The 26253-nt window shown below is 35.7% G+C and overlaps 2 protein-coding genes across 2 annotated transcripts; both read right to left on the reverse strand.

Moving 5' to 3' along the window:
* Nucleotides 1-429: 429 nt before the first annotated feature.
* Nucleotides 430-14650, reverse strand: LOC125823280 (alpha-aminoadipic semialdehyde synthase-like). Its single transcript, XM_049502670.1, is given in 30 exon segments — nucleotides 430-543; nucleotides 959-1028; nucleotides 1118-1242; nucleotides 1245-1275; nucleotides 1346-1454; nucleotides 1617-1757; nucleotides 1759-1852; nucleotides 2456-2514; nucleotides 2516-2612; nucleotides 2957-3037; nucleotides 3573-3701; nucleotides 4080-4197; nucleotides 4674-4739; nucleotides 4944-5024; nucleotides 5568-5661; nucleotides 5750-5988; nucleotides 7225-7365; nucleotides 8537-8594; nucleotides 9033-9199; nucleotides 9299-9395; nucleotides 9602-9716; nucleotides 9751-9807; nucleotides 10287-10362; nucleotides 10901-11017; nucleotides 11414-11496; nucleotides 11669-11842; nucleotides 12024-12153; nucleotides 12244-12330; nucleotides 12422-12629; nucleotides 14640-14650. Coding segments are annotated over 30 exon segments (3108 nt in total). The 3' UTR covers nucleotides 430-490.
* Nucleotides 14240-26253, reverse strand: LOC125823302 (lariat debranching enzyme). The gene is made up of 11 exons (XM_049502694.1): nucleotides 26232-26253; nucleotides 24550-24672; nucleotides 23813-23970; nucleotides 21907-22028; nucleotides 21497-21690; nucleotides 17804-17986; nucleotides 16454-16572; nucleotides 16237-16376; nucleotides 15846-15965; nucleotides 14907-15023; nucleotides 14240-14279 (listed from the first exon to the last, which is right to left on the reverse strand). The coding sequence occupies exons 2-10, from the start codon at nucleotides 24670-24672 to the stop codon at nucleotides 14926-14928; spliced, it is 1257 nt and encodes a 418-aa protein (XP_049358651.1). The 5' UTR covers nucleotides 26232-26253; the 3' UTR covers nucleotides 14240-14279; nucleotides 14907-14925.

Below are 26253 nucleotides of genomic sequence, written 5' to 3' on the forward strand. Positions count from 1 at the left end.
AAAAAAAGAACATCAATTCACATGTGTTTTTGATCATTAACTCTATTTATTTCGAGTCATAATATAACAACTTTCAGGCAGTTTCTTAAGAAATTGAAAAAGAAACTTCAAAGAGATCGTGTTTTTGTATTTCAATTAACTTTGTCAACGAAACAACAAAAACAATAAGATACATAACACTTAGATTATGTATAGACCTTGCATAAAAGGGAATAAGTCAAATGATGAATAAATAGGAAAAGATAAATAGAGAGAGGAATAATATATTATTCACTCGAAAACGAGAATATTAGCCTATGATCATGAGAAACTTAAGAAATTCACTTAGCGCGAAACGCGGGCACTTTACCTAGTTCGTATATAATATACAACTTTATTTTCTTTAATCAGTGCTCTTTACATTAATATGAAGCCCTTAGGAAAAAAAGGCTTTTGATATCAAATTGGTAAATACCAGAACCAACTTGTACAACTTAAATGTCATTATTGATTATTCAATCTTCTCCAGCAACTTGAAACCATATGCTTCCAAAATATCCAGTGCTGTAAATTTACAGAAAATAAAATATTATGTCACTCAACAGTTTTTACAATTACAACCAGAGCTGATAAATGATAAATAAAGGCACAACATTTAAACTTAAGCACACGTAGAGTTCATTTGTATGCTTGAAAAAAGGGTAGCTCGGTGCACTAAGCTCCCGCTATGCGCGGGATCCAGGGAAGGGTCGAACCACGAGGGTCTATTGTATGGAGCCTTACCTTGCATTCCTGCAAGAGACTGTTTCCATAGCTCGAACTAGTAACCTCGTGGTCAAATGGCAACAACTTTACCAGTTACGCCAAGGCTCCCCCTAGTAGCGTGAACGTGAATTATCCATTTCTATGCAAGCAATGCATTATTGGCACATATTTTTTCTCCCTAGACAAAAATTAGAAACCAAGGGTGCTGAACTACCTGGCTCATAGACTTCTGGATCAATAGGCATTAATACACCATTTGCTTTAATCTTGTTTGCAAGTAATAGCTGCAATTGCCAAAAGCGAGTAAACTATAAATTCATCCATAACACAGAGATACTTGTGATCATTATGCAAATATTAAATAGAAGAATACCAGAGCTCTGGTGGCTGCTGGAATCCCTACTGTAAGAGCCATGGCCATGGTGGTTTTCCCATTCTCTGTCCTTCCCATTGCCAAGAGTGTCGATCTATGAGTTTCAGCATGGTCGTCTGGGTAACTACTACCACTTCATGGTGTAAAAGCACCATGTCCTGACACAAGTGATATTAGTGGTAATCCGGCATGTAATAAGTTGACATAAAAAGTGATTATGAGAACTACCTGCTCTGTTTTGGAGTATGCTAATTTCTCTTCCATGCGCAAACATGTTACTTCAAATGGAGATTTGCAGGATGATGGTATTTCCGTAGGCTCTTGAAATCCCAAAAAGCTATTTGGATATTAAGTAAACCCCTTATCATTCAACCAAAACATGTTTCTTACGAATAACAAACAATACTTCACATTTTATACCAACATATTTGCTTTAAAGAACATACTCGTTCAATGCTTCAAGTAGAACTGATTGACCTTAAATAATTGTCTCACTTACATTATTGTTTTTGCTGTCTTGACTGCAGTGTCCTTGTCTTTGCAATGCTCAAGAGCTAAGATCCTATCTGTGATGTATTTTTCATCAATTACTGATTCACGCAAAATCTTTCCACTGATTCCAAGAAGTCCAAGCAAAAACTGTGTGTGTGGGTCTGATCCCATTTTTAAAAATTGGAGTAGATTCTGTACAGAAGAATCCAGTCTTGACAAGTGTCCCCATTATTTGACTAAAACCTGCAGAAAATATCGATCCATAATGTGTCAACCAAATATCTGATGACAAGAAAGCAATCAAGTCTACACTCCCACAATCCCAAAGAAATACATACTTAGCATTTTTGAGCGTTTATCTCACCAGTTGGGAAGTAGCTTTGTCCTTTCAAAATAATATTTAGAAGCAACATGAACCAAATAAACTCTGAAGATGTTACCAAATTTAGATTGGAACTATGTAGAAAAATTGTACTCAAAGTTCAAATTTTTTAAAGACAAATAATTCCACATGCTTGACTAAGAAAAAGAATTAGATGCTCCCATGTGAGTGGCGTGTTACATACCTAAATAAACATATAATAGCTTTTAGATGAGGCAGTCACACAATTCACAAGAATACTCGACTTGCCAAAACCATAAAGCGGATTAACAACTTGAGAAGGATGGTTTTTCAACTTCTTTTGAACTTTCTGTTTCCCCCCTTTTAATGCATTATATGGATGTTCATAAAATCTAAAATTTCTTTTTCTAGTGCTATTATTCCCAATTTCATGTGAGCCATTGGCAAGAACTCAAGTCTCTTTAACCAAGAGCTTCGTATGAAGCCCAGTAAATGTAACTTGCCTTCATAGCGCAGTGTTCCTCGGAAGATGGTCGATGCTTCTTCTGCTATACCATACAACTCCATACACTAAGGAGTTGCGATTTGGGAGACACTCTAATGCAAAGGCTGGAAAATCAGGAAGTCGAAGCTTTGCAGCTGAATCATAAAGCTTCTGACCTGCATTTAAAATAGTTAGTAAAGCAAAAGCACATAAACGCAACCACCACCCATGCCAATGGTCTATGAATGGCGGAGATAACTTAGGAGATGGCAGTTGGAATGTTGGAAAGCTAGTGTGGATTATCATGGGAGATGAATAGCTGTTAATTTTGGCTGCGAGAGACCAAAAAAATATAATGAGGGCGTAAACTCTTTAAGATTGTCTAAGGATACATATGAACCTAACATCTGCATATTACAAAGGCAAGTAGAAGTAGATTCTGAAGTTGTTTTAGACTTTAAGTACAATATATTTCTTCATGGGATAGAAATCAAAACAGTTCTTATGCTAAACAACTCACCTTCGACATGGGTAATTTCCCCTTGATATCTGTAGGCTGCTGGATTCCACCCAGCTCGTATAGCTCCGGCTGGACTCCAACAAGATATTGTTTCAACATAACAATAATAATAATAATAATGAGTAGAATGATTATGAAATCAACAAACTAGGGAGAATACTAACAAGTAAGTGATAACAGAGAGATTATGTCTACTTCACTAATAACCAAAAAGTAAGATAAAAAAACTAACTACCACAAGATGGAATGCAGTAAACATCAATGTGAATATATTACGTTCAGTAGGTTAAAGAGGATAATAGATTAAGTGAGTGAACATAAATAATTATCCGCTTTATGTGTATGCGGTCTTACATTGGAAAAAAGAGAAGTTACTCTCTAGTTCAAAATTTAGTTGAGACGGTTTAATCACCAAGGAAAATGGAAATGTTGAGGAAATTTGGAGAGGCCAGTTTATGTGCTTTTCATTTGCAAGAAGTGCCAAAGAAGAAAGCAGAAGAAATACCCCATAGCTTTTTGCAAATATGTCGTAACAAGAAGCTAACACAATTGAGCTTCTCAATATTGACACTGTAACCTTATTGAATCAACATTTAATTGAATTAGTAGGCATACCTGAACTTATAAGCTAATGGATTGTTAGCAGCAGCTGGAGAGGAAAGACCTCCACAGTAAGAAACCAAAGACCTGATCTTTCCCTTAGCTGCATGGGCTTGGTTGATCATTTTCATCGCCATCATATGATCTATAATAAAATATGTGCCACTAGTTAGACTATGATTGGTAAAAGCATACTAGTATTCCCAAGAAAGATTTAGACTAATAACAAATTTACAGCAGCAATTTTATTCCCCATCAGGCACTTGTAATTCAGTAATATAAGGGACTATTTTTATTTTCTCGAACTTGGAAATGCAGTACTATCTGTATCTATTACCATAGGTTATGCACAATCACATTCAGAGGAAATATCATAGCATGAAGAAGTTTCCAACAAATTCATTGACGGTCTTATTCAAGCTACTTATATGCAGAAGAACATTTAACTGAGGACAACTTTATCAGACACACACACAAAAAATAAGTAACTGTAGAACATTTAATTTTCTCAGGTGAAGGTTACCTATTCCTGGGTCCAAGCTCATTTCACCAAGAATAGTAATTCCAGCAGATTTTGCATCTTGGTCTAGCTTTAACATAGAATCATCAACGTAGCTAGCCATGACAAGATGTTTCTTCAGCTGCATCAGGAGATTTCAAGTTGCATTTAGTAAGAATAACTCAGGAGTTCATGAGAGTTTGATAGATATTTTAGCTTATAAATGTTGAGATTTTTCCTCAGAATTGATTTCTTCGCCCATGGTACGGTCCATTTGATTGAATTATGACTCATAAAATTATTCAAGATTCATTTGTTTCAGTACCATAATCTAGGGAGTTCTTTTTATGTGGTTCAACACTGGAAGGTCTATTACATTGTTGCTCACCATCCTCAGGCATCGTTAAAGGGACTTTTGCACCTGTAGACTTCTAACGAAAATTCAAGAACTGATTTGCATTTTATCTATCTAGAAATCAAACTGTTCAAGAGGTAGTCAACACCTCTAGCTTTACCATTCATCGGGGCCCTCTTTTATTATGCATAGACGATAGGAATCTGTAATTACAAGGAGATGATACCCATAAGAAAGAAAGGAAACGATGGGAAAACAAATACCTCAATGCATGCCTTTGCTATAACACCATGGCAACTAGGAGGCAGTAAGCTGATGACAACATCAACCTGCTCGATGACAAAAATGACAGCATGAGACAGAGCCACTTATTTACCACATACATAAATTCAAAGAGACCTAACACTATGTTAAGTATTAGGGAAGGCTTCAAAAAACATAAAATATTCTTGCTACTACCACTTATTGTCTCAAAGGCCATTTTTTTCAAAAAGAAGAACATTTCACCACAATACGCAATCAAAAGACAATACCTGTGCGATCCAGCTAGAAAGAGACTCGTGACTCGTAATGTCAAGCTGAATTGCTTTTGCATTTGGAATACCTTTCGTAACCTGTACTACTGAAACATGATTACTAATGGAAAAAAAAATAAAGCATAGAGGTCTATAAGCGAAAACATAGAGCTCAAACCATAACATGCAAACAGTAGATGAAATTATATTGTCTATAATCAAGATGTGCAGTAAATGGACAATACAATAGATAATTGATAACAAAATAAACAGCAAATACAGATTGTCACTTTGTGCTGTAACAGTATCCAAATCAAACAAGAAAATAACAGAAAAACCATAGTCATGGACACGGGCAGGAAAAAACATTAACTGCAGAAGCAAAACTGATAAACAAAGAATCTGGGGAGGAGAATCAAAGAAGACGAGTGATGTGGAAAAAAGACGAGAACATAAGAAGAAATAAATCTTACACAATCCTTTAAAAATATAATATTAGGTCAATGAAGACGCAGATTTATATGAAGTTTTGTTAGTGAAAAGACACCATCAAACTTCCAATGTACATAAATGAAATCACGAAGTTCCTTTTCAAATAAGAGTGATCAATGAAGTCACATGAAAATTGATATACATGCATACCTCCTCCGCATCCTTCAAGTACAAAGAACCAGCAATCACTTGGACACAATATTTCTCTTCAAAATCAGCAGTTACAGATGATTTAGGCAATTGCCTAGATGTCATGCTACCAATTGATGCTCAAAGTTCTGCAGCTGGTCTGCAAACCCGACCAGCACCTTACAGATGATTTAGGCAATTGCCTAGATGTCATGCTACCAATTGATGCTAAAAGTTCTGCAGCTGGTCTGCAAACCCGACCGGCACCTAAAATTAAGACCTTTGCGTCATACTTCTCATCCATGATTGTTTCATGGAATTCCCCAACCTTCAAAGATATGTTGTTTTCCTTGTCGTGAGATCCCAAAGAGTTGCTTGGATTAGCAAGGGAAGTTAAAGAATCAACTATTTTATCTAAAACGGATTTATCTTCAGCTCCAACCTGTCCCAAATAATGAAAGCAAAAGGGAAGTAAGAATCATCAAGTTTTGCATCACGTAGAGGTAAATATTCATGACAGAAGAAACCACAAAAAACAAACACCTTAATTTCCACCTTAACCAAGAATAGCATGAAAATCACAACTTGAAGTTTTATTTTGACACTGAAAATCGAGCAATACAGTGCGAACTGTAGCTTTAGGATTTATCAACAGGAACCTGAAAGTTTTAAAGTGACACCAGAAAGTAATTGGTGTTTTTCGTCTTTGTTTTTGGGTACCTTGATAGTCTATAGAGAGGCCCGTGTAATTCTCAGGAGAAATTCATTGCTTTGTTTCTTTCAGACTATCTTGAAAAAAGAGATGAGACATCAGAAGATTGAACTCTCTTATGCCAAAGCTAAGAAGCTCTATTCCGTTAAAATATTTCAGTCTATGAAAAGCAAAGCATGCCAGTAGGTAACAGAATCATGAAAATTACGAGAAGTTCACAGAATTTTTATGATCAAAGAGAAGTATTTATGTAGCTTGATTGTATTCACTTGTGAGAACACTTCTCCAACAAATAGAACAACTATAGCATGAAGATAAAAGTACGATAAAAGGGCAGAGCACTAGGAAGTGAAACTGCAGCACTGCTAAAATAATGGGAATATGACATGTTCGTGAGAGAAGTATAGTGATGACCATTATGTGTTGGGGGTTTTGGAATGCTAACATCTTGAAGACTGTAATGTCTGTTTCTTATTCGTGTTTGGTGCATTTGGCTAGAGCATGATGCAAGAATATGCATATCCCTCCAGCATATGTAGTGAAATAGAATAGCTGCCCCGACTTTTTTTAGTGGTGTATGATTGCAGGGTTGTTTTCACTGAATAGCTCTCTTGGATCTTCAAAGAGACAACAAAAACAACAACAACATACCTAGTGAAATCCCTCAAGTGGGGTGTGGGAAGGGTAATATGTATGTAGACCTTACCACTACCTCGTAGAGATAGAGAGGTTGTTTCCGAATCTTCAAAAATAATGGAGGAAGATAAATTTTACTTCGAAAATATAAAACACGGACAAACACTTTCAAATAAGTTTGTAGATTCCACAATTTTTCTCATGGTAGGCAATGATTTTTCATTTTGACTCTCTTTGATCTAAATATTCTTCTAATAAAACAATTGTATTTATATGTTTAATGAGAATCCCTTCTCTTTCAAGGTAAAACTAGGTTAGAAATAAAGTAACCTCCAATTCTGAGTATGACGAATCACTTGTGATTTGACCAACTTGGCACTTCTCCATGTGGAAGGAGCCACCTGCTGCTTCAATAATATCCAACGCCTCGTTTATGAGAAACTTATCAAACAAATGACCACTTAGAGATACCTGTCAATTTCAGATGATGGAGTACAAGCATAAGAAGATAAAATCATCAAAGAAGTAAGAAAAGTATATATTTCATTCTTAACTCAGCAGTGAGTAGAAACAACTAGTTGCAGTTTCTAATTAAAGAAGTAAATCCAAAACCTGTAAAAAGACTCAAATGATCAAGCCCCTATAAAATCACAACAAAATATAGACAAAGTGTAACCTCATCCAATGTGGACAATTAGGTATATGTCAAAATCAAGTTCAACATATCCAATCCACCCAACCCGTTAAGTTTAAGTGGGTCAAAACCCGCCTATTTATAAGCTCAACCCATTTCAGCCCAACCCAGTAAGAATTGGGTTGATGTGTATCCCAAATTGACCCATGAGAAATCTTGTCAAAATATTCTTAAAAAGACATTTTTCTTATTTCATATGTTATACATAGTTATAATAAAGAAAAAAGTAATTTTATTAGGTACTAAAGGTTTATAAAAGAACAAAGCAAAGCAATTAAACCTAATTGGTAAGAATTGAGCGAGTTGGGGTATGACCCATATTTTAGCCCAACCCATTTCAACCCAAGTAGCTTTTGAGCGGGTCAATGACTCGCCCATTTATTAACTCAACCCTATTTGACCCGCCCATTTGACACCTCTATTGACAATACATCTAGGACCAAAGTCTCATAAACATGCTCCTCTCTATTTTGTGATTTATTTTTAAAATTTTAAAACTAAATAAAGTTAAAAACTTAATTAAGGTCTTTCATAATAATAAGTATTTCAGTTCACTTATGTATTTAATTATACTAATTCTAAAGTGAATCCTTACATGTCTTTTTCATCATTTCAGGCTCAAAAGCACTTCTGAAAAAATTGCTTCTATAGTATACTTACAAAAGCGCTTCTTAAATGATTTGGTCAAACACAGATTGCAACTATCTGAAGTTCTTCCTCGAAAACTCCATTTTGCCAAAAAAAATACTTTTCAAAATAAGCAAATTCTGGAAGTTGGTTACTACATGAAACACAAGTTTTAGATAGCGGTTGCCTGTTTTGAGATCACACGTTTTTCTTAGTCTTCTTCAAACCCATTTCCGCATCAGATTAATAACTAATACGAAATTGCGTATCCATAACTTCAATTAATAACAATAATAAAATAAAGAACACATCGGAATTTACCAATACGGTGTATTTCCTCCCGTTTCCATTGGAATTTGAAAGAACTATTGAAGGGTCACTGCTAATCAAAGGATAATATAACATCATTACTTCATATTAGAAAATACAAGCTACTTCATATCAGATCCAGAAATATTATTTCAAAGGGTATGTTACATACTTTACAAAACTTATGGACATCAACGCATATTGAAAAGCACATAAAAAGCTTAATTTAATTTCATTTGTGCAACGATAAACAAGTTGGGAATGGATGGTGGTAACATAAGAGACATAGTTATCTATCATAGATACGAAATGGATTTTTTAGTCGTTTCACTCTAGTTGAGGATTTGACCTATGGACACAAAAATAACTGGTTGATGATTTCAGTATATCAAGACCAGAAAATACCTATTGCCCACAACAATTCAACACGTGAATTATCCAATGGTTTCTAAAAGGGTGGAGATAAAAAGCACAATAAAAAAGAATAAAGTTAGGATGAACGACTTACTCTAGATCAGATTTCCGCAATCGAGGTATGTATTCATACAACGGAGTAAGACCTCCATAATGGGCTATGCAAGCTCTCTTCAAGTGTGCAGGTAACCCTTCAAGATTTCTAAAGGAAGCTAAGCTTACAGTAAAGTGGAACAAAATATCTCCGAAATGTTGGGATGCCTATTACATCAAAGAATAGCATAGGTACAGATATCATAATCTCATAGATATAAAGACAAATAGATAACTGTAGTTTGTAGCACTTGATGTTGAGATTACCTCTTTCGCAACCTCAGTGGGAAGAATATCAACAGCTGAACACATCACACCTTTACCTTCTAGGTCATAATGATACGAATTGTTGAAAGGTTCATACCTAGGATCTATGTTTAACAAATTGTAATGACCAGGAAAGAATTATTTAGATGCATCATTGTAAATTAAATTGGAAATGAACATCAAATGCCGAGTAAAAGAAAATTTTCCAAGTGAAGTGAGGAGCAGTATATAAAGTATATTCAAAATGGAAGTAGGAAACATATTGACAGATACTATAGAATCTTCATAACAAGCTAAAAGTACCTGAAGAAAGGTGAGTCTATTGATGTGGTTTGGTTGATGAACTCGATCGATCATCCCACGTCACAAGTTATGTCACAGATTCCAACAAGTGGGCATCCATTTTTCATAAGGTCTTTTTTTTTTTTTTGAGAAGGCTTTCATAAGGTCTTGAATCTGCTTAGTAGTCAACAACCTAGGAAACCTTCTCTCCCAGTACATACAATTTACTGGAAGAAGCAGGGCAGATTACCAAACACGCATTTTCACAAAATTGCTTGAAAACACTATAAAAAGAAAAAACTTGAAAGACTTCTTGTACTAGGTACAGTAGAATTGGTGTAACAAAGTTCAATTACATAAGAATGTTGAAAAAAATTGTCAAAACTGTTGAATGATAGCTGATGCAATAACTTGCATAAGAATGTCAAAATCGTAATATTTATAAATGAATTTTTTTCTTTTAGTAACACTTACATAACTCATAAAAAGAGGAAGAAGACACCAGGTTTCCATATAATACAAAGCTCTAGGTGATGAGTCTTACAATCAAGCATTGAAAGCTTTGATTCACTAATGAAAACAACTGCATGCTCATGATGTATCTAGTGTAGTCAGAGCAAGCAGGAAATACGTAAAACTAGATACTGAATTAGATTTCCCAAAAAATGATTAGAAAATGAACAAGAAATGCCTGATCATCACTGACCTATGACGGATGCATACGGGGCTATTTTCTCATGGAAAGCAGGTTTGTATTGCTCTGGATGTACATAGTAATCAGCCTGAATGAATGACAAGTCTATTGTTAGCGTAATGCATAAGGTAACATCATGACAGGCAAAGAACTTGGATGCTTTCATTTTCAATGATGTTAAAATGTAAAGGTACCAAAAACAATGTGCACAAACTTAAAATTTTGTTCTCGTCCTTTCCCATATTAAGAACTACAAAGACCATAAAACTACCAAATCTAAAGAAGGAAAGACTCCCTGATATCTTTATTCAAGTTAACGAAAACGGACACTTTTTTAAGGTTCCAACAGACAGAGAACTACCCATCACTTAGGCTATTAGGGACATTTAACCAGCTCTTTCCTCAAAAGAATATAATGAAGATAAATTTCATCATTCAAGCAGATTTTAGCCACATCTCTGCAACTCTATTTTTCTAAGAATTTCATTACCTCCTATGCAAGAAGGACCTAAAATGTATCCAATGCATATTTTAATAATACAAGGAAATGCAATACACACGCCATTAATTTTAGAAAGATGAAAATTATAAAGAAGGCAATCATACTTAAACACTAAAGTATGAACCTTATTGAAAGATTTTGAAGGATTTAAATGTTCCACCATGTCTTGGCAGGTTGCTACACAACCATACACTTGAAAGATTATCTTTGATGGTTGCTTCGATTGAGTAAGATCTCTGGCCTACACATGAAAACCAGATTTCTGAAACACAAAGCTATGAATTTTTTTAACTCAAGCATTTGAAGTACATAAAGTGAAGATTTGGCATGTGGCATGAAGAATCTTAGAGATCATAGGCGTTTAAGTATCTTGTTGATCCAAAATTGGTTAGAAGAACAAAATCTCGAATGTTGCACTAGATAGAATTTACAAGCTCTAGAACTGCTAGTGAAACAGTTTCTCCAAGTGAACAGAAATTAAGGGCGTGAACGGCCCAGGTTGCGACCGGTCCGGTCCACCAAAAGATCAACTCGGCCGGACTCATGTGAAGTAAAGTGGGAAAATGAAAGAGAAAAAACTCAATCAAGTGAAGCAATATATCGATTACATTGTCTTAAATAAGTAGCCCAATCTTACCATCTCATGTAGCTCTGGAAGTTTTCTTGGTTCCACAAATGTATGAGGAAGAAGCTTAAAAATTTCTTGTGCACCACGAGACACTACAAAGGATATCAAGATTTAGCCAAAAGACATACAATGAGAAGTTTTATGGAACACATTGTGAAAAGAGTAGATCAAGGAAATAGGTGAATAGAATATATCTTGAATAGAAGCTGAACTAGACATGTCAATAAACTGAAATTAATGAGCCTAGGTTACTATCCACGGTACCGTTTCCAGAACCAGTGAAAACAAATACAAGAGGACAGATTCCCGATGGAAGTCCCATAGTTGCTATCTCTTCACCAACAGAAATCACTGCAACCTTAGCCGCAGCCAATGAAGAGTACATGTAAGATGAGCCGAGTGAAAGAAAAGGTGTTGAGTAGCCATGATTGAGATACCCTGACATGCACATCCTTAAGTATTAGAAAAAAGATAAAGGTATAAAAGAAGAATAAAAGAGCATACATGCACACACATTACTGGAGTCCACAACGAGCAGGGTCTATGTTCATACAAAATCCAACAAGAAACAATACATGAATTCAATAAATCATCTTCAAGTTACAAACAAAATGCTTACAGAGTCCCAATCCACGTAGAAAATCAATCATTCCAGCTCTACTAGCAAATTTTCCAAATGCTAGTAACCTCTTTCCAGTGTCTTCAACTATAAGCTCATAGTCAAACAGAGATGCCCTTTCAGCTAAGATCTAAATATCCATCAAAAATGTTAATCTTCGAGAAAAAAAATTACCATGCCTGTTCAGTCAATATTGCTGACTAGAATTAGAGCTACATACCTTATCCAACAAGGGCATATTTTCCTTTTGTACCTTGTGAGTATGGGAGAAGAAGGCATACGCCCTATCAGGAAGAATCATCTCCAACTGCAATTCAAGTTAAATAATCATCATCTCAAGGAGCATAACTCAAGAAGTAAATCAAAATTTTCTTTTTTTTGTGAAAAATATTTAGCACCTTGGGCTGTTTGATACCCAAGATGAGACCACATTGGGACAAGTCCTCCGATATCTCACATCCAACATCTTCATAGAGAGCATCATGATGAACGCGCTTCGTAGATGGTTGCACAATGATACGTGACACTCCAGTCTTACCCCTGCCACCATGCAGCAGTCTAGCACAGTGTGAAGGAGTCAGAGGAGCCCGTCTTTCCCACTTGTTGCTAATGAAAAGTATTTTGTGAATTAAAAATGAAAATATGAAAAGATAAAATTCTTTCTTGTATTGATAGCCATGGCAACCGACTGAGTTGAAGAAGGGTTAGAGATGAGAGAGAGTGTGTATTTGTGTGTGATTTTAGTTGATTAATTTTATTAATTATTATATTATCTAATTAAGAATTGACAGCTAAGTATTGGTGTGTAGTTGAGAATCGGGTAATAGGTTGAGGGGGCATTTGACCATTTTCTCTTTTTTCTTGATCTTTATATTTATAAAAAAAAATTACCTTTGTTTTCTAATATTAAACTGTTAATATAACTAGTAGAGAAGGAAAAAAAATGTAAATATCATCATATTTTAAAAATTAAAACTGCTGGAACTAACACTACTTTTTATTTTTTAATTTCCCATCCGATGTCCGAATATCCGCATTGAAGCCTAATTATATTAAGATTCATGCTGCTTACGACCCCAATGGGGAGGCACTGTTTTAACCCAAAACCTCTTGTTAAAAGAGGAGGAACCCCTTCCGTTGCACCACATCCTTTGATAGTTGCAACTGAAACTACTAATTTCAAATAATGGTGATTGGACCCAAGCAGTGGATTTACACCCTTTTCCAGTCTTCATAAAAAGCTAGAGTTATTACTGCATCATGCTACAAATTACAACCAGGGGAAATATTGTCCCTTTAAAGTCCAAATGGAGATGGCTAGTCTAATGAAAAAAGCAAAAAGTCTTCAGTTTCACCAAGTCTTCTGCCCATTTTAGCCAATCAGTTTTCCTCCCTAGTTAAGGAACAAATGAGGAATCTGCAATAATATAAAATAGATGAATATTTAGCATTTTCAGAATTAAACATTACTTACAACCCTCTTTTGAATCTACATTGATCTCCAAAGCCAATTTCAATTCTGTATCAACTCAGTTTTCACATGGCTTCATTTTACGACTTTTAAGTTTAATAAAAGAAGAGGCCTTGTACCTAAAACTCAAACCTCAAAAGTTAAATTCATGATGTGAGAATTATCTAAGACCATATTTGGAGAGAACATAATATTTCCTTGACAGGCCCAAAATTATTTGTATCACAGCATAATAATTGGTTCTATAGCTTAGCATCAGTAGTCATGCTTCACATCGGAAGGGAGGGGGGATTCTTATCTACTTGACATATTATATCAGCAAAAGTTAGATTTATTGAACATCAGATTCATGACCTACATTTCTAAAGATGGGGCATTAGTAGTCTGATCTTCACAAAGATCAGAATTGCCGTGAAGTTAAACTCACCAGTCTCTACCACATGCCCTCGCTAAAATACAAACAAATTTTATTTTCCCCCACATAATACCACAATTCATGCAGTACAATAATACAGTAACAGTAATCAATCAGAGCCAATCATAACACAGCTTTTCAGCAGGACAGGAAAACAACTGATGCAGTAAGTGGCGAATTCCACCTTAATTATGCTTCAGTCGTGTAAAACTAAATGGATGACTATAAACATGAATAAAACTGAAAATACTCATATTTATATACCTTTTAGGAGTTCACTGGATGACCCAGAAGCACTGCCAATGAAAATAGATTTTGGTCCATTTGCTGGGCACAATCAACGATCCTTAAAGCCAATCAATCCCTGCAACTGGATCCATGGTAAAATGAGTTCTTTCTATCATACCTTTTATCCACGAACAGAATTGAGATGGTTTTTGTGGTTCACCACAATACAGTCATTGGCTCATATTGGCAAAATCACGAGGAACATTAATAAGAATGTCCTCTCATGTGATGATGTTGCCTACAACTTCCATCTTACTCTAAGATATTGTGCACTACCTAGGAAAACTATAAGAGAGCATGCAATTCAGCTGTGCCAATATAAGAAAATCGTAACATTCCACTATTGGTATTAAATCAGCACTACTTCAAATACCAGCAAGGGTTTGGTGATCCAGACAAAGGTGATGAAATTAGTTATCAACTCTTGCAAAGGCTTAATCACCACCCACCCATTGCCTGACAGGTTCGGTACAGCAAGGTGAGAGCAAAAGTATGCTAAGGTCTAAAAATGGCCAAAATAATGAGAAAGGGGCAACATTTCAAATGTCAAACAATTCTGTGAAGTGAAGCTTCCCATTAAAATTGCTAAAACTGTAGCTTTCGTTTACCCTTTATAGCGGCGGTTCTCTGGGAACAACCTTTTACATAAATTTATTGACAAGCAGAAATAAATCACGACTGTTATAAGGAACCAACAAAAAATAAGTACCAAGATCTGAGCTTAAGATTCATCTTTCTTGAGCATATTCCAGGTCAACCTCTTTGAAATCCTCTGTATCATCTATATCATCTATGGGTATATCTTCACCGAGGTAATCGAAGGAACCTGAAAATGCATTAAAAGTAGGTAAAAGTCAACCAGTTATTTAGATAAACCATGCAGCTCTTCTAGAATATAAAATATACATCAAACAAAAAATAAAAGAACGAAAAGTTATGACTTCACTATACAAGATATCTCTATACTAGAAACATGTCAACTATACTTAATCAAATTGCATAGCATACCCGTTCAAAGTATAATGACATTGCTGACAAAAGAAAATGTGAGTGAATGCATGGTAACATACACAGTTTTCACAACAGAATATGTAATCGCAGGTCTTTGGCAGCCGCAGGTAATGCAAATTAAACCAACAAAGGAAGTTTATGAAAGGTAATAAACTATGACTCACCTAAATAGTCGTAGAAGTTGTAAAAGGTAAAGGAACGCAGGGTAGAATCTATTACTCTTCAAAGGGATTACGTATAGAAATTCTGCATGTCATGTACATGGAATATTCCTAAACTAACCAGAGCTTAAGCTTTAGCATCAGTTCATTCTTGCAATAGCTATTTGAATCCTTTGCGACCGTCAAATATATTACCTACTAAATTGTATCTAAGCTGGCTCTATATTATATCAGAGAAAACAAATCAGGAGGAGAAGTGAAAATGTTCAATATTTTATGTCAGAGAATCATTTTTTCCAGAAGAAAATTGTAGACAACCAAATACTTCAAATGTTAAAACTTCTGGTTTTCTTCTCTCTGTCATAATAAACAAAGAACAGTACATAAAACTTCAACCAGTGTCAGTTGAATACAGATAGAGGATCATGAATCATAAGGCGAAATAATTTTACGAACACTAGAGGAAGAAAGTTTACATCCTGAAATTAATGGGGCTTGACTTGCAGCAAGCTTCCTTGATTCTGGCATTTTATTGAGAAGATACTCAAGTTCCAGAAACTGTAGAAGAGCTTCTGTCTGAGGGTTTTTATAGAAACCTGTGAAGGAAACAGAAAAGAGAAAGAATCAACATCCACATTGCTATGAAGTATCTTTCAATATACTACTAGATAAGAAAAAGAACTAGTACTACACTGAACAGTATTCATATGCTCACTGGACAAATTTTAATCTCACTTGTTGAGTAATTCAGGACAAACTCAGTTTTTATTCTAGATGATTATAACAGACTCAATTGACTCCAGTGAGCAACTTATGACACAAAAGAAAGTAAGTGCATAGAAAATGTCCTGGTGTACAGATCATCACCATGGAAGACACCGTCAGCTACAGGTTGAGAAGGTTTGTAGCATGGTGCAGTCTGAACAAATTCAAACGGCTTGGATCCTCTTGTCTGCAGCTTATTTCTTACAAACTGGCGGCACTGTTCTATGCCGAGATGTACATTACTACAATCAAAATGGAGGGAGTTACGAGCTGAATTCCTTGAAACATGATAAAAAACAAAACTATGAAATGTACATACTTATAGTTCGCATTCCTGATTGTCAAGGGCAAGACAGCATTATACTTTCTTGTGATAGCCAACCATTCTTCATCAAGTTGAAGTTCATATGGTCCTGGTCCGGATTCAATTTCAATAACCTATAAAGCTCAGTGAGTCGCACACATTAATTTAGGCCAGATACATATGCGGCCCCTTAAAACTTTTCCAATTTTTTACATCTGAACACTTAACTAAGATTTGTACCAATTGAACACTTCAACTCCAGTCAAATTGTGTCTATTGATTACTTATTTCACAAGTCTAAACAACTTAAAGTGCGTGAAAATCATTTAATGTGACTTGGCAAGTAAAACCAATGACAAAAAGACATGTCAGCAAATATAACAAAAAGCCAAAAGAAAACTGAGTTGGCCTGAAAAGACTTCTGTAAAATCTCCTCTCCAATGAGGCTATTTTCCCGAGAAGCAGAAATAATTCAGATTTGGAGCCTCAAAAAAAGTTCCGGTGAAACAGAGGAAAAGAAAATCAGACTTGGGTCACAAAAGTGTTCCTCGATTTGGCAGAATGATATAGAGGAAAAACATAAATTTGGATCTCACCTGACAATATTCCGGTGAAGTCCAATAGATTCCAGATTGGACTTTTATTTTTGGTGTAAAGAGATAGGATTAGAGGATTCAGATCAACTTTTAGAATTCTTAGGATCCTTGTAAGTATTACTCTTTTTGTTCTTTTCTGATTTTCTAATGGACTCTAGCATATCCTTAATGCCGAAGAATACAATGTTACCAATTCTCAAAACAATAGATTCCAAATTTGTGGGGTTATACAAATCAGTTTTCAAAGACTTTGCGGGAAGGATTTTGGGGTAAAAGGATGAGAAGAATAGTATAAGAGGAAGGAGTCTGATGGCCAGCACTATGGAAGATGCAATTCCACTTGAATCTGAAGAAGAAAGAAATTTAAAAGCATGTATTATTGTTCTAGAGCTGAACTCTACTTATTAGCAGTAAGAAAAGAAAGAAGAAAACACAACAATCATTTGCTGGTGTATTTCTTCTTCTCATGAATGTACAAGAAGAAAAGTTGGAAAAAAGGCCAGAAGCCAATTTTCCAGCAGAACTCTATTTTTTCGGCAATCACGCGCTCAAGTTCAGGTGATGAACACGCAACTTGCCATGTCACCAAGAGTGTCTGATAGGCACATTTTGAGATTAGATGTAGTGTTCAATAGGTTATATGCTTAGCTTAGGTGTCTAATGAAAAACTTCGACAAGTTTAAGTGTTTGTGTATGTATTCAGCCTTAACTTTATCTGTGAACTATAAAAAGATCTTGACTCAGTAAACAACAAGGTGCAGAGAAAGACCTGCAAAAAGCTTCTACCAGGGAGGCACTTATCAAGAGCAAGAAACTTAGTGGAAAGACCATCCTTCTCATGCTGAACTAAAGCAGCAAATTTGCAGTGCAGATGTGCAGAAAACCAGTAAGGAGGCCTCAATTTTCCCAGTAATTCTGCAGCAGGTTTGCTTCCCAGAGTTCCTTCCTGAATCTGAAAGAGTACATATCTGAAATTATCAGAGCATTAAGGGGCCCAAAAAAAAGATACAAAAATAGTTCTACACTTCAGAAGACGAATATGACACGAGGGCAAAGAAATTAAAGAAATGATAAACACAATTTCTGTGAACATAACAGATATGTAGATATGTTCTTATTGAAGAAAACTAAATTAACAGAAAGTCAAAGGATCACAAATATTAGACCAAGGAGTTGTCCAATTAAATGTGAAAAGGGAAGAAAACAAGTGAGACACTGAGGTTGCTCCAGTGGTAAAGCACTCTACTCCAACCAACTAAAGGTGTTGGCTGTACAAGCAACCAAGGGAGCGCCAACTACACAAAAATAGTAGGTGCTCTTAGTCTTGCTGAACACCTCAAGAAAGGCATGTCATGGAAAAACGACTACCTTAACCTGCCCACTATGCAAGACTTCAATAGGAAGCTGACATACTTGCTTGCACGTGATAAAATGCACCACACGATTACTTATCTTGTACAACGGAATCCTCCTGCTATTACAAAATTCAAAAGGAGCTAACAGCTAACATGGAAAGAAAGAAGATGAAATGGGGGGTCAGGCCCAGCTCTAATAAGATAGATCAGCAATAATAGGCTAAGGCCAATGAGGAGATTCAAAAAATTCTGAAGAACAATTCTGTGATGGTGGTCACATCTCAACAAGGGCTACACTCTCACCAGGAAAATCATGTTGGGCAAGTGCAATCTTCTACACCTGTGGTAATTGGACCTCTAGTTCCTTTTAAAAACTCCTTCCAACAGCTCTTACTCAAGACAATGTCATGAAGAGGGATAACCTTATGTTCTAGATGCTTTCTCTGTGGGGAGACTTTAGAGAATGTGAATCATCTGTTTCTACACTGCAAGTACACTCAAAACTTATGGAGAATTTTTTTGAGTCTCAAAGGCATCTCCTAGACTATGCCTAGGAAAGTGAAAGTTTCTGAGGCCTTACAGAGCTGGGAGGAAGCAGAAGTACTGGCAAAAGACAGAGGCAGATGGAGACTTATCCCTTCTTCAATATGGTGGGCAATATCGAAAGAGAGGAACTCTAGGTGTTTTGAGAGCATAGGAAATAGTGTGCATAAAGTGAAGCTCAACTGCATTTTGCTATTATGTTTTTGGTGTATTCAGTTATACTCAAATGATAGTGTCTCTATAGTTGATGTTTTAAACTCAATTTAGCCATAGAGCAGTAAGAATTGGGGCTTTTGTATATAAGGTTTCAGTACAACCCATGTACTGTTTTGTGATATAATACAACCTTACCAAGTTAAAAAAAAAAACTATGTACTTGGGTGATGATGCCAAAGTTTGGTGGAGAACAAGGGTTGGAGAAGTGTAGAGCACTAACCTTCCACGAATTGAAACGTGGATGTCTTGAAGAAGGAATTAAAAACCCAATTCCTTCCAAGCAACTTGTCTTGGGCCGCGGCGATTGAAACAAAGCGGCACAGTGAGGTCATATATCAAGGAGTTTTCATCCTTGATGCTCAATATAGGCAATATGGTAGAGGAAGACAAGTTGCACTATTTCATGAGCGGGTTGAAGGTTTGACCACAAAGAGAGTTGAGGAGGCAAAATGTCCAAACTCTAAACTCTATTATTGTGGCGGCAAATAAGTTGGCAGACTTCGATGAGGGTGACGACCCAAAGGACACTTTGTACTCCAAGTCAAAAGACAAGAAAAGGAATGGAAGAAAAATGAGAAGGGTCATGCTGTCGGAAACGAAGACGAAGTGGGGCAAGAGAAATCTACTTTTCCAAAACAAAAAGGGGGAAGTTTTGTGTATGCTTGCGGTGGTCCACATTTAAAAAGAGACTGCCTGGTACAAGCAAAGGTAAATGCTTTGATTGCTGCTGAATTGGACAAGGAGAAGGACAAGAAAGCAAACATTAATGCCTTAGCGTTGGTCGAGACAAAGATAGAGGGCACGGGATGATCTGTATTCCCAATCCAAATCTGCTTACTAGATGAGCAATGTCCTCGACGAGGATGTCGAGTTTCAAAGGGTGGGGGTGGTTTGTAAGGGGCCTGATCCTAAGACTCAGCAGATGGCACGGTGGTGGCAAAGGGTTGTCATGAATGACTTTGTCAAGGGCCTAGGTGTAGTTTGAATTAATCATGTGGGCAAGATGCTGACATTGTTAAGATGGTGACAAGCAAGGTTGACAAGGCAGTGTCGTGACATGAAAAAGGCACTGGCATCGACACTAACTGACGTCGACATTGGGCAAGTTGGCATATGGAAAATGGCATGGTCGGGTCAAGTGTGGGTGAATCAAGTTGAGCTAAAGTAAAGTATAGGCAAAGCTAAGGCAACAAGAAGACAATGAATGGCACGAGGGAAACAAAAGTTAGCATGGGTAAGGAAAACGCAAGCAAGGCAGCGACAACGCGTTGGCAGTGCGTCGGCAGACCATGTGCGGCCGGGTCCAAGTTGGCTATGGCAAGACAACGGCTAGGCAAAGCCTAGACAACGTATTGGCGCCAAAATAGGGCGGGAAGCTGGCAACAAGGGGCGAAATTGGGTAGCACAAGGCACATGCCAAGCACATGCGGCGGTTACCATTTTGTAACTGCTTGTCCAGATTCAATCTATCTTTGTATAACTTTGTAATTCGAATTTTGAGTGCCTTATTAGATGGGGATGTCAACTGAACATTAGCCTTGATTGGCCCCGATCATGACAAGGGTTGGAAAGGTGTCGGCAGGCTGTTTATTGTAAGTCAAAGGCTGTCACATGGTCTATAAATGTGCAGCCTTGGCCTTGGACGAAATCAATAGTGAAAGAGCAAAGAAATAAGTCTAGAATTTCACTAAGTACACTAAGAAGGAACGCAAGGGTTTCAAGAGTGTCTTTCGGCAGCAATCGACTTGTGGCTGTGCCTTAGTCGAAGTCGAAGCTGTGGCAAAATTGTTGTCATAATGAGTGAGGGTCCTTGTATTGTTTTGAATTAATATAAAGGTTGGGTTTCCCCATATATGTTATGTTCATTTCAGTTTTGGCATCGAAAATAATTTAAGGCCAAAAAGTAGGCGTTGTTGAAAAAACAGACAGACTTGTCTGCAAGCAGGCAGAGTCAGGCAAGCGGACTTGACTGCCGCACAGTGGGCTAACCTCTGGCATAAAATCTGAGCGTAGAAATCTGCCCCTATGCTATCATCATTAATGGACTATCAAACTTCCTTAAACAGATGTAGAACATCTAACAAGCATAGGTTCTGAACATACACCTATGCTAGTTAAGTGTTCTGTATAGTTTTAACTTATTTTTCACTTTTATTTCATTTAGTATGATGATATAATATGAGCTTAAATGAAGAAATCGAGATTCATATAGCCGACTCCAAATTGTTTGGGACTGAGGTGTAGTTGTTGTTGTATGGTATTTTCCAATAGGATAAGCAGATAGATACATAGGACTTCATCTAACAAGGTATATCAGCCATGGCAAAAGTGAACCCGCTCAATATTACCTCTTGCTCAAAGAAAGGTTTTTGACGAAGAAGAGCTTTCAAGTCCCCACCGGCGGTGATGCCAACAGGCCAGTCATGTGAAAGAAAGATATCAATTGGTTCCTCAATTTGCAAGAGCTTGTGGACATCATACTCGCGAACATGATATATCGATCGAATATCCTGTTCACTATAAGGTAGCTTCTCATAGTGCCCTGCCCAATATCAGGCAATTATCACATATAGCAGTCATGTAAATCCAATTTCAAATTTATAGAACTTATATTCAGTAACAAATCTAGAGGAGCTAGGTACAGTGAATTAGCCAACCAATAAAACTTGCATTTGACAAAACCTACAAGTTTGCTAACACATCAACAACAAAAATGTCAATATCCAAATCCAGGTAGTATTTGCTAGGACTAACATACCCATATTGTAATGGTGTGATTTATAAATTCCAGAAAGGCCACCAATACGAATGTTGCCAAACTTGATTACTCCAGCAAATCCAAGGAAGTATATCTGAGGTGCTGCCCATCCTCCATAGTACCTGGAAGCACAAACAATCATTGTATTAGGAGGCAAGTTGAGGAAAGTAGCAAATCAGAAGGGATGTATCCTACATTCCATGTTATTCCTCATTCACCATTCCATCTTATCATACCTTTATCAATTATAGCTGAAAGAGCATCTATGAACAGAAAAAGAATCTCCCTCTCATGCTCAAGTTTGCAAGAAGAGAGAACAATCCAGAATGCATCCAACAGAGAAATTTTAAGGAAACTCAGTGAATTATGCCATTGGAGAAATACAACATGACTGGTCATATCAAACCAGCTTTCAGATTTCAACACTTCGTGCTCAAGTAAACTAAACAATAACTTGTGAGAAAATGAAATCCTTAATATTCTTCTTCTTTTTTCTAAGTTGCAACACCTCAACGGCTAGTTCCAAAAAAAATTATTTTAATAAATAAAGTAAAAAGTTTATAAGGTCATTTTAGCAATGTTATATGGGAGTGAATACTGGACTTCAAAATTCGTACACATTCCTAAGATGAGTGTTGTAGAAATGCCAGAAGTTTAGATGAACGTGAGGTCATTTAAAAAATTACATCCGACAGAAGGTATAAAGATCATCATGGAGGATAATTCAACAAAATGGTGCCTAAGATGATTTGATTAGTTCTATGTACACCTCCAAAAAGACCAGTCAGAAGGTGTGATACTATGGTCATTGAAAGTGTTAAAACAGAACAAGATAGACCTAAAACATATGTGAGGAAGTTGTCCAAAAGACCTAAAACTTCTTAGAATTCAGGAGAACATAGTGAAAAACATAAAACAATAAAAGGAAAAGATTCATAGATGATACCAACTTCTACTTCAATCCCATTTTATGTTCAACACTTTAAATGGGCAAAAAGTTTAAGAAATGTGGAAAGAGTTCCGAAACTTGTGGTCTAAAACAAGCCATAGATATTTGCGTGACTATAAATCATCTCATTTACGCATATATGGAAAGTTTAAAGTTATATCGTTTCTAAATATAGAAAGGTAACATTCTTTTTAGGATAGAGCAAAAAGGGAAGTGCACCAACCTTCTTTTTTTTTATTTGTTTGACGAGGGAAGACCCTTAAGTACTAAATTAATGAAATTACACCTATATCGCATCACATAAGTTGGACAAAGGGAGTACTTGGGATTAAGGCTTAGTTGTGTTAGTTTACTTACATTATTTCCAATGTTTGCTAGATCTTTCTAGTTGTATTTGAAATTTGTATCACAATAGAAAATAAGGAGAACCTCTAGTGCTATAAAATTATTGAGGAAGAATGGATATTGAGGATATGTATAGCCAACCCAAACTAATTTGGGATTAAAGCATAATTGTTGTTGTAGTAAGTTGTATATCCATAATGGTGGTGTCTCAACCAACATGAACACACTCTACCAGGTAAGTTGCATGTCCTTAATTTAAACATTTATTTTAAAGTGATAAATATGCAAATAAATAGATGAAAGCATTTCATGAGTCAAGAGACTAAAGATTTAAGAAGTAAACTGGTTCAAATCACCACACAGCACAAACACAAGCTCTTCATACAGAAACCGTTAACTCATTTGCGATTCTTTCAAGATGCTTTTCTTAAATTTCCATTAAGTACTATTGTAAGCACTTGACAGTGAATAGACACTCGAATGTCAAGTAATACTGATAAAGATTCTTTGGAAGTTCCAGATTAAGAGATGAGGTACAGAAATGTATATCAATCATGGGTAACAATCTCATGCAATATTGACTGCAGTTATAATATATGGGCACCAACTCACAGTTCCCAAAGGTAATTGGATGCTTCGTGGTTTCCTCCAATAAATATAGTTGGAAACGGTGCTACTTTCTCTCCTGAGTAATACTTCCAGAAAGAGTTCATGCTCCGGAATTTAGGTGGCACATTTAAGCTTTCCAGATCCTTCTCATTCCTAACAGCCTGTTTGCACAAATAAAATATCTCAATTCGTACTAGTCAAGTCAAGGATTTAAGTGTTTGCAATTCAATTACTGCAACATTTCAGCCAATCAGTTAATATGAGAAATCTCTTATCTCAAATTTTATTCTTTTTTTGAGATAAAAAATCTCTTATCTCAAATTTTATTCTTGGTTGTGTTTGTCTTCAATATAACCATGAAATTAAGAATAATCAAGGAATCCCCATATCACTACCAACATCATGAAACATAGAAGATCAAAACACTAAAGAGTTGTATTATAACCATTTTTAAAAAAAACACTAAAGAGTTGTATCAAAGAAGAATGATTCAAAATAATGAAGAGCACACTTAAACTGAATTAAAAGGATGAGCCAAAGCCTAATTTTCCAATGAATGGATAACAATTACAAGAATAATTATACATAGAAGCTTCAAAACAACAAAATCCAAGTGTAATCATTATTGTGTGGTATATGTAAAAAAAAAAGAGCAAAAGCCTGATCTATTATCAACTCGTTCGGGAAAATCAAAAAAGTAAGTAATGCGTCAAAAGATAACAAGGAACAAGTGGATCTACCTGAAAGTCACCGCAGCATAAAAGGAGATCAATTTTTATATTTTGAACTTCTTGCAAATGCAATAAGGTGGCATAAACATTATCCAAGTCTCCGTGCATACACCCTTCTACAGCTATCCTCATCTGCATTTAAGTAACCAAAAATTCCATTAGAGCAACTTCAAATTCATATATAGATATTCTAAACAACAAAAAGTAAGGGTTGTCTCATCATTACTGACACAACTCAGCCAACCAGTGAAATAAACTAAACAAACTTCTCAAGCAAATTAACACTTTCAGAATATATATATATATATATTATAATTGTTGGAACCCCAAATCTAAAAACTTGAAAGACCTAAATATCCTCCTAAATAACTTGAGTAACCCTTCTTTTTTAAAAAAAAATGGTAATTGTTTCTATTTATGCAGAACAGTACATAGGTTGTACTGAAACTCTTCTTTTAAATATAACTATTGTTTAATAATCTATATCTATCTATTCTATATTCTATAAAAGTGGGAACCTCAAATTAGATGTCATTTTTATTTAAATAAGTATTATTTAATAATAATATTAAAGTAAGATAATTATTTAAATTTGATATGGGCATTTGGCCGTCTGGGAAGGTTGTGGTTCTCTAATTTTTTAAATAGCATTTCAACCTCTAGAATTTTATTTTATTTTTGATGAAGTAAGTAGATTCATTTAAAGGCATCAAGAAGATGCAAGCTCTACAAGGATAGATCGGTTAAGCTCACAAAAAAAGGATTTGTTGCCTCTTCCTAAACTATAAAGCTAAAAACTCCAAGAAGAGTTCTAAATTATTTATAGGGGTAATTTGGACCAGCTAAAAAGGCAACTCTAGAATTAATCATTGGTGACTTGTAATGAAAGGCCACATTCTTATATGGAAGTTCTTGTCTACAACAGCCAATGAATTGTGAAAAGACATTCTTCTTAACATCAATCTACTACATTAAGAAAACTCAAAAAGTCACGTTTTCAAGAAACCAGAAGTCCTCCTAAATACTTGAGTAACCCTTCTTTTTTTTTTTGAAAATGGTAATAGTTTCTATTTCTGCAAAACAATACATAGGTTGTACTGAAACCCTTCTTTTAAATAAGTATTGTTTAATAATCTATATCTATATCTATATCTATCTATTCTATATTCTATAAAAGTAGGAACCTCAAATTAGATGCCATTTTTATTTAAATAAGTTTTCGACTTATTTTTGTTATTCTGGCTTAATAACAAGTGCTTAAAAGCACTTTTTTTAATCTTACCCAAACACTACACAAGTACTTAAAACCATTCTGGCTTAAAAGCACTTGAAATAAGTCAATCCAAACAGGTTCTTAGAGTTAATGCGTATTATTCCTTTTCTTTTAGATCCAATAAGAAATAAGTCTTTCATTTAGTCGAACTTCACCAAATAGGTCTAAATAACACAATGTCAATTATTCAAAGACATGATGGACACTATTTATGGAGTGCAGTATCAATAACTACAAGGATGTTTCAACCTCCCAAAAAAGTGGGCGGTTGGTCGTCGAATATCGTAACCAGCTAGCAAAGTAGTTCCATGAAAAAATTCAGATTAACAAGTGAAAAAGTGTCAAATTTTTGCCTGAAAATCGCACCAAAAATAACCCTAGGGAGGAAGAGGAAGTGGGTCTGTTAGAGAAGAGTTACCTTCTTGTTTGGTGCAGCGAAG

This window comes from Solanum verrucosum, unplaced genomic scaffold, assembly GCF_900185275.1.
Source record: "Solanum verrucosum unplaced genomic scaffold, falcon-dt-bn FXZP01000214.1, whole genome shotgun sequence".
Lineage (NCBI taxonomy): Eukaryota > Viridiplantae > Streptophyta > Magnoliopsida > Solanales > Solanaceae > Solanum > Solanum verrucosum.

Coding starts and splice junctions, on each gene's coding strand:
- LOC125823302 (XM_049502694.1), bottom strand. CDS start 24,672: ATGAGGATAGCTGTAGAAGGGTGTATGCACGGAGACTTGGATAATGTT. Junction 17,987..21,496: donor AACCTTTCTTTGAGCAAGAG/GTAATATTGAGC, acceptor GTACTCTTTCAG/ATTCAGGAAGGAACTCTGGG. Junction 16,377..16,453: donor ATCAGGAATGCGAACTATAA/GTATGTACATTT, acceptor TTTTGATTGTAG/TAATGTACATCTCGGCATAG.